The sequence below is a fragment of the Oncorhynchus gorbuscha genome, linkage group LG01, assembly GCF_021184085.1.
Source record: "Oncorhynchus gorbuscha isolate QuinsamMale2020 ecotype Even-year linkage group LG01, OgorEven_v1.0, whole genome shotgun sequence".
Classification (NCBI taxonomy): domain Eukaryota; kingdom Metazoa; phylum Chordata; class Actinopteri; order Salmoniformes; family Salmonidae; genus Oncorhynchus; species Oncorhynchus gorbuscha.
The window spans coordinates 111642925-111657637 of NC_060173.1; the positions used below are offsets into that span (position 1 = coordinate 111642925).

The window sequence follows — 14713 nt, forward strand, 5'->3', positions numbered from 1 at the left end:
GTTTGACTTGGGATGTTGTGATTGACTTGGGTGTTTGTGATTGATGTAGGATGTTGTGTTTGACTTGGGATGTTGTGTTTGACTTGGGATGTTGTGATTGACTTGGGTGTTTGTGATTGACTTAGGATGTTGTGATTGACTTGGGATGTTGTGATTGACTTGGGATGTTGTGTTTGACTTGGGATGTTGTGTTTGACATGGGATGAATGGTTTGACTTGGGATATTATTATTATTATTATTAGTATGTTGTGATTGACTTGGGATGTTGTGTTTGACATGGGATGAATGTTTTGACTTGGGATGTTGTGATTGACTTGGGATGTTGTGTTTGACTTGGGATGTTGTGTTTGACTTGGGATGTTGTGATTGACTTGGGTGTTTGTGATTGACTTGGGATGTTGTGATTGACTTGGGATGTTGTGATTGACTTGGGATGTTGTGATTTGACTTGGGATGTTGTGTTTGACATGGGATGAATGGTTTGACTTGGGATGTTGTGATTGATTAGGATGTTGTGATTGACTTGGGATGTTGTGTTTGACTTGGGATGTTGTGATTGACTTGGGATGTTGTGTTTGACTTGGGATGTTGTGTTTGACTTGGGATGTTGTGATTGACTTGGGTATTTGTGATTGATGTAGGATGTTGTGATTGACTTGGGATGTTGTGTTTGACTTGGGATGTTGTGATTGACTTGGGATGTTGTGATTGATGTAGGATGTTGTGATTGACTTGGGATGTTGTGATTGACTTGGGATGTTGTGATTGACTTGGGATGTTGTGATTGACTTGGGATGTTGTGTTTGACTTGGGATGTTGTGATTGATTGATGTTGTGTTTGTTGTGTTTGACTTGGGATGTTGTGTTTGACTTGGGATGAATGGTTTGACTTGGGATGTTGTGATTGACTTGGGATGTTGTGTTTGACTTGGGATGTTGTGATTGACTTGGGATGTTGTGTTTGACTTGGGATGTTGTGATTGACTTGGGATGTTGTGATTGACTTGGGATGTTGTGTTTGACTTGGGATGTTGTGTTTGACATGGGATGAATGTTTTGACTTGGGATGTTGTGTTTGACTTGGGATGTTGTGATTGACTTGGGATGTTGTGATTGACTTGGGTGTTTGTGATTGATGTAGGATGTTGTGATTTGACTTGGGATGTTGTGTTTGACTTGGGATGTTGTGATTGACTTGGGTGTTTGTGATTGACTTGGGATGTTGTGATTGACTTAGGATGTTGTGATTGACTTGGGATATTGTGTTTAACTTGGGATGTTGTGATTGACTTGGGATGTTTGTGATTGACTTAGGATGTTGTGATTGACTTGGGATGTTGTGTTTGACTCGGGATGTTGTGTTTGATTTGGGATGTTGTGTTTGATTTGGGATGTTGTGTTTGACTTGGGATGTTGTGTTTGACTTGGGATGTTGTGTTTGGCTTGGGATGTTGTGATTGACTCGGGATGTTGTGTTTGATTCGGGATGTTGTGTTTGACTTGCGATGTTGGAATTTGTGTTTTTTTTCAGGAGTTCCTAAGGTTAGGCTGCCTCAGTAAGCTGTCTGGAAAAGGCCTCCAGCAACGAATGTTTTTCCTGGTAATGTCTGAGATTTATCTGAGATTGTCATCTTGAATGAGTTATTAAACAGATTATTCAGTGGTCGCACAACATACAGTCATGGCAAATAGAGCTCTGTATTTTAACATCCCCAGAATGAATGGCTTTGTCCAAAATGCCTCAAAGACGACGGCTTCCTTATCTTTCCACACAGCTGTATACTGTTCTTTCAGCCAGAGTCCCTCTTTGTTATTGTAGAGGGCATCTCATGAGACCAAGACTCATCTGAATCACGATTCATGTAAGAAACAGATTGAATGTAATCCAGTTGGATCAGGTGTATCCCTGACAGAGCTAATGTATTTACTGAGCCACAAACATTCAATCAATGTTCTTTTTGTGTGACGTAAATAAGGGTGATAGAACTATTAATGACCAGTCAATGATTGAAGTGTCTGTTTTCTTGCTCTATGGTGATAGTTCAATGATGTCCTGTTGTATACGAGTCGAGGGATGACGGCAACGAACCAGTTCAAAGTGCACGGGCAGCTCCCTCTCTATGGCATGACAGTACGTCTCTTTTTTCCCCCTCTCTTACCCTCCCAGCGTTGTGCCCTGCCTTGGAGCACAGTAGACTAGAGCACAGTAGACTAGAGTACAGTGAGTACAGTACAGTAGAATACAGTACAATAGAGTAGAGCAGAGCACAGCAGAGTAGAGTATAGTACAGTGAGTACAGTTGAGTACAGTAGAATACAGTACAGTATAGTACCGTGAGTACAGTAGAGTACAGTACAGTAGAATACAGTACAATAGAGCAGAGCACAGCAGATTAGAGTACAGTACAGTGAGAACAGTAGAGTACAGTAGAATACAGTACAGTATAGTACTGTGAGTACAGTACAGTGAGTACAGTAGGGTACAGTACAGTGAGTACAGTAGAATACAGTACAGTACAGTAGAATATGGTACAGTACAGTACAGTAGAGTAGAGCACAGTAGAGTACAGTAGAATACAGTACAGTAGAGTAGAATACGGTAGAGTACAGTACAGTGCAGTGCAGTAGAGTAGAATACAGTAGAGTACAGTAGAATACTGTACAGTACAGTAGAGTAGAATACAGTACAGTAGAGTAGAATACAGTACAATACAGTAGAGTAGAATACTGTACAGTACAGTACAGTAGAGTAGAATACGGTAGAGTACAGTAGCTTTCACAAGATGAATTATTTACTGTGAATGAACTGCTGTGCCACTTTAACTCCCTCCATCTGTCTCTGTCTTTAACTCCCTCTATCTGTCTCTCTGTCTTTAACTCCCTCCATCTGTCTCTGTCTTTAACTCCCTCCATCTGTCTCTGTCTTTAACTCCCTCCGTCTGTCTCTGTCTTTAACTCCCTCCCTCCGTCTCTGTCTTTAACTCCCTCCCTCCATCTATCTATCTCTTTAACTCCCTCCATCTGTCTCTGTCTTTAACTCCCTCCATCTGTCTCTGTCTTTAACTCCCTCCATCTGTCTCTCTGTCTTTAACTCCCTCCATCTGTCTCTCTGTCTTTAACTCCCTCCATCTGTCTCTGTCTTTAACTCCCTCCATCTGTCTCTGTCTTTAACTCCCTCCATCTGTCTCTCTGTCTTTAACTCCCTCCATCTGTCTCTCTGTCTTTAACTCCCTCCATCTGTCTCTGTCTTTAACTCCCTCCATCTGTCTCTCTGTCTTTAACTCCCTCCATCTGTCTCTCTGTCTTTAACTCCCTCCATCTGTCTCTCTGTCTTTAACTCCCTCCATCTGTCTCTCTGTCTTTAACTCCCTCCATCTGTCTCTCTGTCTTTAACTCCCTCCATCTGTGTCAGGGTTTTCCTGTGGTGAAGTAGAGGTGGACCAAAACGCAGCGTGGTTATATTGACTCATGTTTAATAAAAACAGATAAACATGAACACTACAAAACAATAAACGTGGAAAACCAAAAACAGCCCTATCTGGTGCAAAACACAGAGACAGGAACAATCACCCACAGTGAAACCCAGGCTACCTAAGTATGATTCTCAGAGACAACTAATGACACCTGCCTCTGATTGAGAACCATACTAGGTGAAACATAGAAATACCCAAAACCTAGAAAAACAAACATAGACTGCCCACCTAACTCACGCCCTGACCATACTAAATGAATAAAAAAGAAAGGAAATAAAGGTCAGAACGTGACAATCTGTCTCTCTGTCTTTAACTCCCTCCATCTGTCTCTCTGTCTTTAACTCCCTCCATCTGTCTCTCCCTCTCTCACACACTCAGTCATTTTTTCCCAAAGGCAGATGTACCCTCTCGTGCCTCATGTGTTGACTGTGCCTGTTATGTTCCCAGATCCGGGAGAGCGAGGATGAGTGGGGTGTGCCTCACGCCTTCACCCTGGTTGGGCAGCGCCAGTCAGTAGTGGTAGCAGCAAGGTGAGGCTATGGTTCGATCCAGCTCGTCTCTGGAATAGTCTTCAAACACTCGCCAGTAGACCTTCAGGTTCTGGAATGAAGATGTTCACAATAACGTGGTCGGTGAATCGGGAGGAGACTAGTCCCATCAGCAGAGTCAACAATGAGGCCTTTATATAATCACAAAGACACATTCATTATTTTTACCGCTCACTTAGTCATAAAAATAACGGCATGACATATTTATCAGGCTGGTTAAAAATATATATATATTTTTATGTTTGTCTGTTGTGTTTATACAGTAGTATAAGCTGTTGTGTTTTACAGTAGTATAAGCTGTTGTATTTTACAGTAGTATAAGCTGTTGGGTTTTTACAGTAGTATATGCTGTTGTGTTTTTACAGTAGTATACGCTCTTGAGTTTATACAGTAGTACAAGCTGTTGGGTTTATACAGTAGTATAAGCTCTTGTGTTTTTACAGTAGTATAAGCTCTTGTGTTTTACAGTAGTATATGCTGTTATGTTTTTACAGTAGTATACGCTCTTGTGTTTTTACAGTAGTATACGCTCTTGTGTTTTTACTGTAGTATAAGCTCTTGTGTTTTTACAGTAGTATACGCTCTTGTGTTTTTACAGTAGTATACGCTCTTGTGTTTTTACAGTAGTATACGCTCTTGTGTTTTTACAGTAGTATAAGCTCTTGTGTTTTACAGTAGTATATGCTGTTATGTTTTTACAGTAGTATACGCTCTTGTGTTTTTACAGTAGTATAAGCTCTTGTGTTTTTACAGTAGTATACGCTCTTGTGTTTTTACAGTAGTATACACTCTTGTGTTTTTACAGTAGTATAAGCTCTTGTGTTTTTACAGTAGTATAAGCTCTTGTGTTTTACAGTAGTATATGCTGTTATGTTTTTACAGTAGTATACGCTCATGTGTTTTTACAGTAGTATACGCTCATGTGTTTTTACAGTAGTATAAGCTCTTGTGTTTTAACAGTAGTATAAGCTCTTGTGTTTTTACAGTAGTATACCCTCTTGTGTTTTTACAGTAGTATAAGCTCTTGTGTTTTACAGTAGTATAAGCTGTTGGGTTTATACAGTAGTATAAGCTGTTGGGTTTATACAGTAGTATAAGCTGTTGGGTTTTTACAGTAGTATATGCTGTTGTGTTCTTACAGTAGTATACACTCTTGAGTTTACACAGTTGTTTAAGTTGTTGTGTTTTTACAGTAGTATAAGCTGTTGGGTTTATCTCTCTTTCGCTCTCTCGCTCCTCTTCCTCTCTCCTGTCTCCTTTCCTCTCTCTCTCTCTCTCTCTCTCTCTCACTCTCTCCCTTTCTATCACCCCCTCCAGTTCACTGTCAGAGATGGAGAAGTGGATGGAGGACATTAATATGGCCATTATCCTGGCGGAGAGCATCAACGGTCCTACGTCTGACTGGCTGGCCAGCAGTCTGACAGATAACAGTAAGTTGGCTACACTAGAGCTTGGCCATTGGGCACACTGTATAGGAACACTAATAGTGTATCCGACAATCATCCAACCCCACGAGTTATTGCTGAATTCTCCCTCTTACTGGTCCTCTTTGCACAGACAGTTCATCCTCTTCTAGAAACTTCAGAGCCAGTATGGGCCAACCTTTAAATCTGCATAGAGCTTCAATAGCTAAAATACAATGCTCCAAATGTATGGTTTATAAATCATTGATTTGAAGGATGTTCCTTTTTTTATCCAGCCTGACTACATGTCTGTACTCACAAACATAGCCACTGTGAAGTACTGTGCTACTGTTGATCTCGTCTGGTTTTACAGTAGGATCCAACTTCCCAGGTTGTTATAATGTGTGTCTTGGAAGTAACCGCTTCCTGAATTTCCCAGAATCCCTAACAGAGGACTCCTGTGCAGAGGCGGAGTCTGAGGACGACCTGATGGCGTCGCGCACCTCCCTGGAGAGGCAGGCCCCTCACCGTGGTAACACCACGGTGCACGTGTGCTGGCACAGGAACACCAGCGTGTCCATGGTGGACTTTAGCGTAGCCGTGGAGGTACCAAAACCAGAACCAGCCCTAACCTGTACTGCTCTGGCTTACCCAGTCTCTCTGTCTCTCTGTCTGTCTGTGTATCTACAGTGGGGCAAAAAAAGTATTTAGTCAGCCACCAATTGTGCAAGTTCTCCCACTTAAAAAGATGAGAGAGGCCTGTAATTTTCATCATAGGTACACTTCAACTATGACAGACAAAATTAGAAAAGAAAATCCAGAAAATTACATTGTAGGATTTTTTATGAATTTATTTGCAAATTATGGTGGACAATAAATATTTGGTCACCTACAAACAAGCAAGATTTCTGGCTCTCACAGACCTGTAACTTCTTCTTTATGAGGCTCCTCTGTCCTCCACTCGTTACCTGTATTAATGGCACCTGGTTGAACTTGTTATCAGTATAAAAGACACCTGTCCACAACCTCAAACAGTCACACTCCAAACTCCCCTATGGCCAAGACGAAAGAGCTGTCAAAGGACACCAGAAACAAAATTGTAGACCTGCACCAGGTTGGGAAGACTGAATCTGCAATAGGTAAGCAACTTGGTTTGAAGAAATCAACTGTGGGAGCAATTATTAGGAAATGGAAGACATACAAGACCACTGATAATCTCCCTCGATCTGGGGCTCCACGCAAGATCTCACCCTGTGGGGTCAAAATGATCACAAGAACGGTGAGCAAAAATCCCAGAACCACACGGGGGGACCTAGTGAATGACCTGCAGAGAGCTGGGACGAAAGTAATAAAGCCTACCATCAGTAACACACTACGCCGCCAGGGACTCATATCCTGCAGTGCCAGACGTGTCCCCCTGCTTAAGCCAGTACATGTCCAGGCCCGTCTGAAGTTTGCTAGAGAGCATTTGGATGATCCAGAAGAAGATCGGGAGAATGTCATATGGTCAGATGAAACCAAAATATAACTTTTTGGTAAAAACTCAACTCGTCGTGTTTGGAGGACAAAGAATGCTGAGTTGCATCCAAAGAACACCATACCTACTGTGAAGCATGGGGGTGGAAACATAATGCTTTGGGGCTGTTTTTCAGCAAAGGGACCAGGACGACTGATCCGTGTAAAGGAAAGAATGAATGGGGCCATGTATGGTGAGATTTTGAGTGAAAACCTCCTTCCATCAGCAAGGGCATTGAAGATTAAACGTGGCTGGGTCTTTCAACATGACAATGATCCCAAACACACCGCCCGGGCAACGAAGGAGTGGCTTCTTAAGAAGCATCTCAAGGTCCTGGAGTGGCCTAGCCAGTCTCCAGATCTCAACCCCATAGAAAATCTTTGGAGGGAGTTGAAAGTCCATGTTGCCCAGCAACACCCCCAAAACATCACTGCTCTAAAGGAGATCTGCATGGAGGAATGGGCCAAAATACCAGCAACAGTGTGTGAAAACCTTGTGAAGATGTACAGAAAACATTTGACCTCTGTCATTGCCAACAAAGGGTATATAACAAAGTATTGAGATAAACTTTTGTTATTGACCAAATACTTATTTTTCACCATAATTTGCAAATCAATTCGTAAAAATCCTACAATGTGATTTTCTGGATTTTTGTTCTCATTTTGTTTCTCATAGTTGAAGTGTACCTATGATGAATATTACAGGCCTCTCTCATAGTTTTAAGTGGGAGAACTTGCACAATTGGTGGCTGACTAAATACTTTTTTGCCCCACTGTATATCTGAGTGTGTTTCCTCACCTGGGAACAGTGTCCTCCTTAGCAACTCCCTCTCTGTCATAGCCTTATGGTGTTATTTGGACATTATATTACCTCAGTGATTTGTCTCTACGCTGTTCGTACTCTCACTTCTGTCAACTGCTACGTATGCCCCTTTGGATCTCACCAGGAAGGGGAAGCAGTACTGTCGTTTGTCAGATTTAAACAGCAGCTCTGAGTGCAGCTGAAGCAGCTTCTACAAGCTCATTTGTTTTCTTTGTTGAATACTGAGCTGAGAGCAGAGCAGACATTAGCAGGAGGTGGGTGAACTGCAAAGGACACTGTTCTCAGATCAGCCCTCTATTGCTAACTCTTTCCAGGGTGGTTTCCTCATCTTATCTCTATTGCTAACTCTTTCCAGGGTGGTTTCCTCATCTTATCTCTATTGCTAACTCTTTCCAGGGTGGTTTCCTCATCTTATCTCTATTGCGAACTCTTTCCAGGGTGGTTTCCTCATCTTATCTCTATTGCTAACTCTTTCCAGGGTGGTTTCCTCATCTTATCTCTATTGCTAACTCTTTCCAGGGTGGTTTCCTCATCTTATCTCTATTGCTAACTCTTTCCAGGGTGGTTTCCTCATCTTATCTCTATTGCTAACTCTTTCCAGGGTGGTTTCCTCATCTTATCTCTATTTCTAACTCTTTCCAGGATGGTTTCCTCATCTTATCTCTATTGCTAACTCTTTCCAGGGTGGTTTCCTCATCTTATCTCTATTGCTAACTCTTTCCAGGGTGGTTTCCTCATCTTATCTCTATTTCTAACTCTTTCCAGGGTGGTTTCCTCATCTTATCTCTATTGCTAACTCTTTCCAGGGTGGTTTCCTCATCTTATCTCTATTGCTAACTCTTTCCAGGGTGGTTTCCTCATCTTATCTCTATTGCTAACTCTTTCCAGGGTGGTTTCCTCATCTTATCTCTATTTCTAACTCTTTCCAGGGTGGTTTCCTCATCTTATCTCTATTGCTAACTCTTTCCAGGGTGGTTTCCTCATCTTATCTCTATTGCTAACTCTTTCCAGGGTGGTTTCCTCATCTTATCTCTATTTCTAACTCTTTCCAGGGTGGTTTCCTCATCTTATCTCTATTGCTAACTCTTTCCAGGGTGGTTTCCTCATCTTATCTCTATTGCTAACTCTTTCCAGGGTGGTTTCCTCATCTTATCTCTATTGCTAACTCTTTCCAGGGTGGTTTCCTCATCTTATCTCTATTTCTAACTCTTTCCAGGGTGGTTTCCTCATCTTATCTCTATTGCGAACTCTTTCCAGGGTGGTTGTGCACTCCTTTCTTCCCTTCTTCACAGCCGTGGACTCACCGTTAGCTCCTCTTGTGTATGTGTGTTTACACTCAGTCTTTGTGTCTCTGTCCTTCCCTCCCTCTCTCTCTCTCTTTTCTCTCTCTCTCTCTCTCTCGCTTTCTTCTGTGTGTCCGTCTGCCTGTCCTCCGTGCTAGAGGAGCCTAGTCCAGTCAGTGACTCAGAGGCCTCCCTCGCGGGGCCCTTGGGGCCCAGCAGTGGCCAGGGCCCAGTGCCTCTGTCTCTTATTTGCTGGTATCGAGTTCACAGCCTCTCCTTTAGTGATTCCTGCAGGAGTCTAGAGGTAAAGGATCCAGGGAGAGAGGAGAGACCTCCTCATCGCATTGTAGAATTACTGTCCTTGCGTACTATCATCTTATCTTCTTTGAGGTTGTTGGTGAAAAGTGTCATTCTTTTGTGTAAAACTTTTCATCTGTGAAGACGTACAAATGATTTAAGAGAAATTAGTGGTAGCCTGCAATGTTGGTCCTGTATGACTTAATTGGTAGAGTTTGGCGATTGTGGGTTAGATTCCCAGGGCCACCTACCTATAAAGATGTATGCATGCATGACTGTAAATCTTCTAAATGGCATATATATACACTAACCAAAAAATATAAACACAACATGCAACAATTTCAAGGATTTTACAGAGTTACAGTTCATGAAAGGAAATCAGTCAATTGAAATAAATTAATTACTCCATAATCTATGGATTTCACATGACTAAGCAGGGGCCTAGGATGGCATAGTACCAACCAATGGGGACCCAGGCCCAGCCAATCGGAATTAATTTTCCCCACAAAAGGGCTTTATTACAGACAGAAATAATTCTCCTGTCAAATTCTCTAAGATGGCGTCGGAAGTGGCTTATGAGAAATTAGAGAAATTAATATTACATTTTCTGGCAACAGCTCTCGTGGACATTCCTGCAGTCAGCATGCACATTGCACACTCCCTCAAAACTTGAGACATATGTGGCATTGTGTTGTGTGACAAAACTGTACATTTTGTCCCCAGTACAAGGTGCACCTGTGTAATGATCATATTGTTTAGTCAGCTTCTTGATATGTCACACCTGTCAGGTGGATGGATAATCTTGACAAAGGAGAAATGCTCACTAACAGGGATGTAAACAAATTTATGCACAAAATTTGAGGCAAATTTCTGGCATCTTATTTCAGCTCGTGAAACATGGGACCACCACTTTACATGTTGCGTTTTGATTTTTGTTCAGTATTCAACGATGGCTCAGTTTACAGTAAATGTTTTTTATCACCACTAGATGGCAGTACATGCTTTTATCACCACTAGATGGCAGTACATGCTTTTTATCACCACTAGATGGCAGTACATGCTTTTTATCACCACTAGATGGCTGTTGTTCACTGTGACCTTAGAGGTTCAATGACTTTAAACTGTGGCTGGAGGCTGACTGTTTATAGCTGTACTTACATCAGATAAACCAATGTTAGGATTGAAAAGAGGCCCCAGGCTTAATCACAGTGGGTTTATTTACAGAGCTGACAGTACAGCACATATGCATGAACTATTCCTTATACATTCATATAGTTAAATAAAGGTTAAATAAATAAAAACTTTAAAAAATATATATATATAAATGTTTGTTGATATTGCCTGTATCTATTTTGATTTTTGTCATAATATGTCCTTTTCACACAAATGAAGTTCACGGATTGCAAATCGTTGTTCTACTGTAGAATCAGCTGTCAGGAAACCTTCTGAGGAAGTTCAAGAACAGCAACGGCTGGCAGAAACTCTGGGTGGTCTTCACCAACTTCAGCCTGTTCTTCTACAAAACCCACGAGGTGAGCACCATCTCATCAGGTCCGTCCTGTCCATGTGATACATTATGATCTAAATGAAGGTAAAACTGATCCTAGATCAGCCATCCTACTCTGAGACGCTTGGTGGATACTGGACCAGAACTGCAGGAATGTGTTCTGGGGAAGGAGATACCCCCCTCCTCCTTCCATGTAGTCTGTGAAGGCTCGAAGTACAGCAGTGTGTGCTGGGGCAGACCCCCTCCCCTCCTGCTCATTTCAGATCCGTGTTCCATGTAAGAAAATCTCTAGCCACTTTAATAATAAAAAGGTGGATGTAATAAATGTATCGCTAGTCACTTTAAATAATGCCACTTTATATGATGTTTACATGTCCTACATTACTCATCTCATATGTAAATACTGTACTCTATACCATCTACTGTACATCTATACCATCTACTGTACTCTATACCATCTACTGTACATCTATACCATCTACTGTACATCTATACCATCTACTGTACATCTATACCATCTACTGTACTCTATACCATCTACTGTACATCTATACCATCTACTGTACATCTATACCATCTACTGTACATCTATACCATCTACTGTACTCTATACCATCTACTGTACATCTATACCATCTACTGTACATCTATACCATCTACTGTACATCTATACCATCTACTGTACATCTATACCATCTACTGTACATCTATACCATCTACTGTACATCTATACCATCTACTGTACATCTATACCATCTACTGTACATCTATACCATCTACTGTACTCTATACCATCTACTGTACATCTATACCATCTACTGTACTCTATACCATCTACTGTACATCTATACCATCTACTGTACATCTATACCATCTACTGTACTCTATACCATCTACTGTACATCTATACCATCTACTGTACTCTATACCATCTACTGTACATCTATACCATCTACTGTACATCTATACCGTCTACTGTACATCTATACCGTCTACTGTACATCTATACCGTCTACTGTACATCTATACCGTCTACTGTACATCTATACCATCTACTGTACATCTATACCAGTCGCTCTGGATAAGAGCGTCTGCTAAATGACTTAAATGTAAATGTAAATCTACTGTACATCTATACCATCTACTGTACATCTATACCATCTACTGTACTCTATACCATCTACTGTACATCTATACCATCTACTGTACATCTATACCATCTACTGTACATCTATACCATCTACTGTACATCTATACCATCTACTGTACTCTATACCATCTACTGTACATCTATACCATCTACTGTACATCTATACCATCTACTGTACATCTATACCATCTACTGTACTCTATACCATCTACTGTACATCTATACCATCTACTGTACATCTATACCATCTACTGTACATCTATACCATCTACTGTACTCTATACCATCTACTGTACCTCTATACCATCTACTGTACATCTATACCATCTACTGTACATCTATACCATCTACTGTACATCTATACCATCTACTGTACATCTATACCATCTACTGTACATCTATACCATCTACTGTACTCTATACCATCTACTGTACATCTATACCATCTACTGTACATCTATACCATCTACTGTACTCTATACCATCTACTGTACATCTATACCATCTACTGTACATCTATACCATCTACTGTACATCTATACCATCTACTGTACATCTATACCATCTACTGTACATCTATACCATCTACTGTACATCTATACCATCTACTGTACATCTATACCGTCTATCTTGCCTATGCCGCACGGCCATCGCTCATCCATATATTTATATGTACATATTCTTATTCATTCCTTTACACTTGTGTGTATAAAGTAGTTGTTGTGAAATTGTTAGATTACTTGTTAGATATTACTGAACGGTCGGAACTAGAAGCACAAGCATTTCGCTACACTCTCATTAACATCTGCTAACCATGTGTATGTGACCAATAACATCTGCTAACCATGTGTATGTGACCATTAACATCTGCTAACCATGTGTATGTGACCATTAACATCTGTTAACCATGTGTATGTGACCATTAACATCTGCTAACCATGTGTATGTGATCATTAACATCTGCTAACCATGTGTATGTGACCATTAACATCTGCTAACCATGTGTATGTGACCATTAACATCTGTTAACCATGTGACCATTAACATCTGTTAACCATGTGTATGTGCTATTAACATCTGCTAACCATGTGACCATTAACATCTGTTAACCATGTGTATGTGACCATTAACATCTGCTAACCATGTGTATGTGACCAATAACATCTGCTAACCATGTGTATGTGACCATTAACATCTGCTAACCATGTGTATGTGACCATTAACATCTGTTAACCATGTGTATGTGACCATTAACATCTGCTAACCATGTGTATGTGATCATTAACATCTGCTAACCATGTGTATGTGACCATTAACATCTGCTAACCATGTGTATGTGACCATTAACATCTGTTAACCATGTGACCATTAACATCTGTTAACCATGTGTATGTGCTATTAACATCTGCTAACCATGTGACCATTAACATCTGTTAACCATGTGTATGTGACCATTAACATCTGCTAACCATGTGTATGTGACCATTAACATCTGCTAACCATGTGTATGTGACCATTAACATCTGCTAACCATGTGACCATTAACATCTGTTAACCATGTGACCATTAACATCTGCTAACCATGTGACCAATAACATCTGCTAACCATGTGTATGTGACCATTAACATCTGCTAACCATGTGTATGTGACCATTAACATCTGTTAACCATGTGACCATTAACATCTGCTAACCATGTGTATGTGACCATTAATATCTGCTAACCATGTGTATGTGACCATTAACATCTGTTAACCATGTGTATGTGACCATTAACATCTGCTAACCATGTGACCATTAACATCTGTTAACCATGTGCCCATTAACATCTGTTAACCATGTGACCATTAACATCTGTTAACCATGTGACCATTAACATCTGCTAACCATGTGACCATTAACATCTGTTAACCATGTGACCATTAACATCTGCTAACCATGTGTATGTGACCAATACAATGTGAATTGATTTGAATATCTCATCTCTCTGTGGGATTTCAGATCTGTGTTGCATGTCAGAATATCCCATCTCTCTGTGGGATTTCCGTGTTCCATGTCAGAACATCCCATCTCTCTGTGGGATTTCCGTGTTCCATGTCAGAATATCCCATCTCTCTGTGGGATTTCCGTGTTCCATGTCAGAATATCTCATCTCTCTGTGGGATTTCCGTGTTCCATGTCAGAATATCCCATCTCTCTGTGGGATTTCCGTGTTCCATGTCAGAATATCCCATCTCTCTGTGGGATTTCCGTGTTCCATGTAAGGGAGTCGTACACATTCACATGCCGGACTATCTGCTCTCACTTTAGGCACAGCTCCCCTGAATCCATTGGAATCACCACCTGAACGAACCAGTGTTAGTTACGCAATAGTCAGTTGCTTTGTTATAACACATGTTCTGCAACCTGTAGCCACTGGGCATTTTGCCATCTTGTAATATACTGTACATCATCAAAGCATAAAAGTGATGTAAAGTGTATTGGTAGTTAAAGTGAGCAGCTCCATGAAATTCAGAATGCTTTTGACAGTTTGGTCCTTTCCCCTCTCTCCAGGATGACTATCCACTGGCCAGTCTCCCCCTGTTGGGCTACTCTGTCACCATCCCCACTGATTCTGAAAACATCCACAAAGACTACGTCTTCAAACTGCATTTCAAATCCCACGTCTACTACTTCAGATCTGAGAGCGAGTACAACTTTGACAGGTACAGTAC

At 41.0% G+C, this 14713-nt stretch overlaps 1 protein-coding gene across 5 annotated transcripts in view; it reads left to right on the forward strand.

The window, feature by feature from the left end:
* The window catches only part of LOC123993745 (FERM, ARHGEF and pleckstrin domain-containing protein 1-like), a 131211-nt gene that overhangs the window by 111078 nt on the left and 5420 nt on the right, over positions 1–14713 (forward strand). For 4 of the 5 annotated variants that reach the window (XR_006831755.1, XM_046297263.1, XM_046296520.1 and 1 more), the window contains 7 exons: positions 1533–1601; positions 2043–2132; positions 3922–4004; positions 5340–5452; positions 5865–6031; positions 10768–10875; positions 14553–14704. Coding sequence is in view for 4 of the 5 variants with exons in the window: in XM_046297263.1 (XP_046153219.1) it covers positions 1533–1601; positions 2043–2132; positions 3922–4004; positions 5340–5452; positions 5865–6031; positions 10768–10875; positions 14553–14704 (782 nt within the window). In the remaining variant the exon portion in view is untranslated. Of the gene's footprint in view, positions 1–1532; positions 1602–2042; positions 2133–3921; positions 4005–5339; positions 5453–5864; positions 6032–9204; positions 9351–10767; positions 10876–14552; positions 14705–14713 lie in introns of all 5 variants that reach the window. The other variant, XM_046298532.1, reaches the window with a different exon arrangement.